This window comes from Trichechus manatus, unplaced genomic scaffold, assembly GCF_000243295.1.
Source record: "Trichechus manatus latirostris isolate Lorelei unplaced genomic scaffold, TriManLat1.0 scaffold00225, whole genome shotgun sequence".
NCBI classification, from domain to species: domain Eukaryota; kingdom Metazoa; phylum Chordata; class Mammalia; order Sirenia; family Trichechidae; genus Trichechus; species Trichechus manatus.
In genome coordinates, this window is record NW_004444161.1 from 1,381,514 (window position 1) to 1,382,157 (window position 644).

Sequence of the window (644 nt, forward strand, 5' to 3'; positions counted from 1 at the left end):
AAATACCACAAACTACGAGGGGGTTCGTGTGGACAGTGGTGAAACCAAGAGGGGGACTGCGGATCTGGAAGAGAGCAGACAGCAGAGAGAGGAAGCTTGCAAGAGCCAGGCGCCCGGGTCCGTCGGCGCTCTGCGGAGGCCGCGCAGGGGAGGGGGCCGCGCGGCGGAGCGCGGTCCCAGCCGGCGGGCCGCAGGGAGGGGGCGGAGGGAAGAGCCCGGGGGAAGGTAGAGCCGAGGGGAGTTCCGGATCTGAAGCTGGAAAGGGCAGGCGGCGGAGAGGGCGGCAGCCGAAGCGGTAGGGGTGGGGGAAGGAGGAGGAGGCGAGCCGGAGGAGGGGGAAGGAAGGAGGAGAGAGCGGCGGTGGCGGCTGCGCCGGGGTGTGTGTCTGTCGCCGCCTGAGGAAGATGAGGCTGAAGATTGGGTTCATCTTACGCAGTCTGCTGGTGGTGGCAAGCTTCCTGGGGCTAGTGGTCCTGTGGTCTTCCCTGTCCCCGCGGCCGGACGAGCCGAGCCCGCTGAGCAGGATGAGGGTGAGTGACCCGCCCGGCCCTCTCCGGCGCGGCGACCTGCAACTTGTTTTGTTTGCGCGCGCGAGTGGCGGGAGCCGGGGGCGGCGGGGTCGGGGCGCGGCGTTGGCGCCGCAG

General features: G+C 69.9%; 1 protein-coding gene across 3 annotated transcripts in view; it reads left to right on the plus strand.

Annotated features, from left to right (window-relative positions):
* The first annotated feature begins 328 nt into the window (after positions 1–328).
* Positions 329–644, plus strand: part of GALNT7 (polypeptide N-acetylgalactosaminyltransferase 7) — a 157,440-nt gene continuing 157,124 nt past the window's right edge. For 2 of the 3 annotated variants that reach the window (XM_023742920.1, XM_023742921.1), the window contains exon 1: positions 376–530. In XM_023742920.1, the coding sequence (XP_023598688.1) occupies positions 405–530 (126 nt within the window). In that variant the 5' untranslated portion in view covers positions 376–404. Of the gene's footprint in view, positions 531–644 lie in introns of all 3 variants that reach the window. The other variant, XM_004388953.1, reaches the window with a different exon arrangement.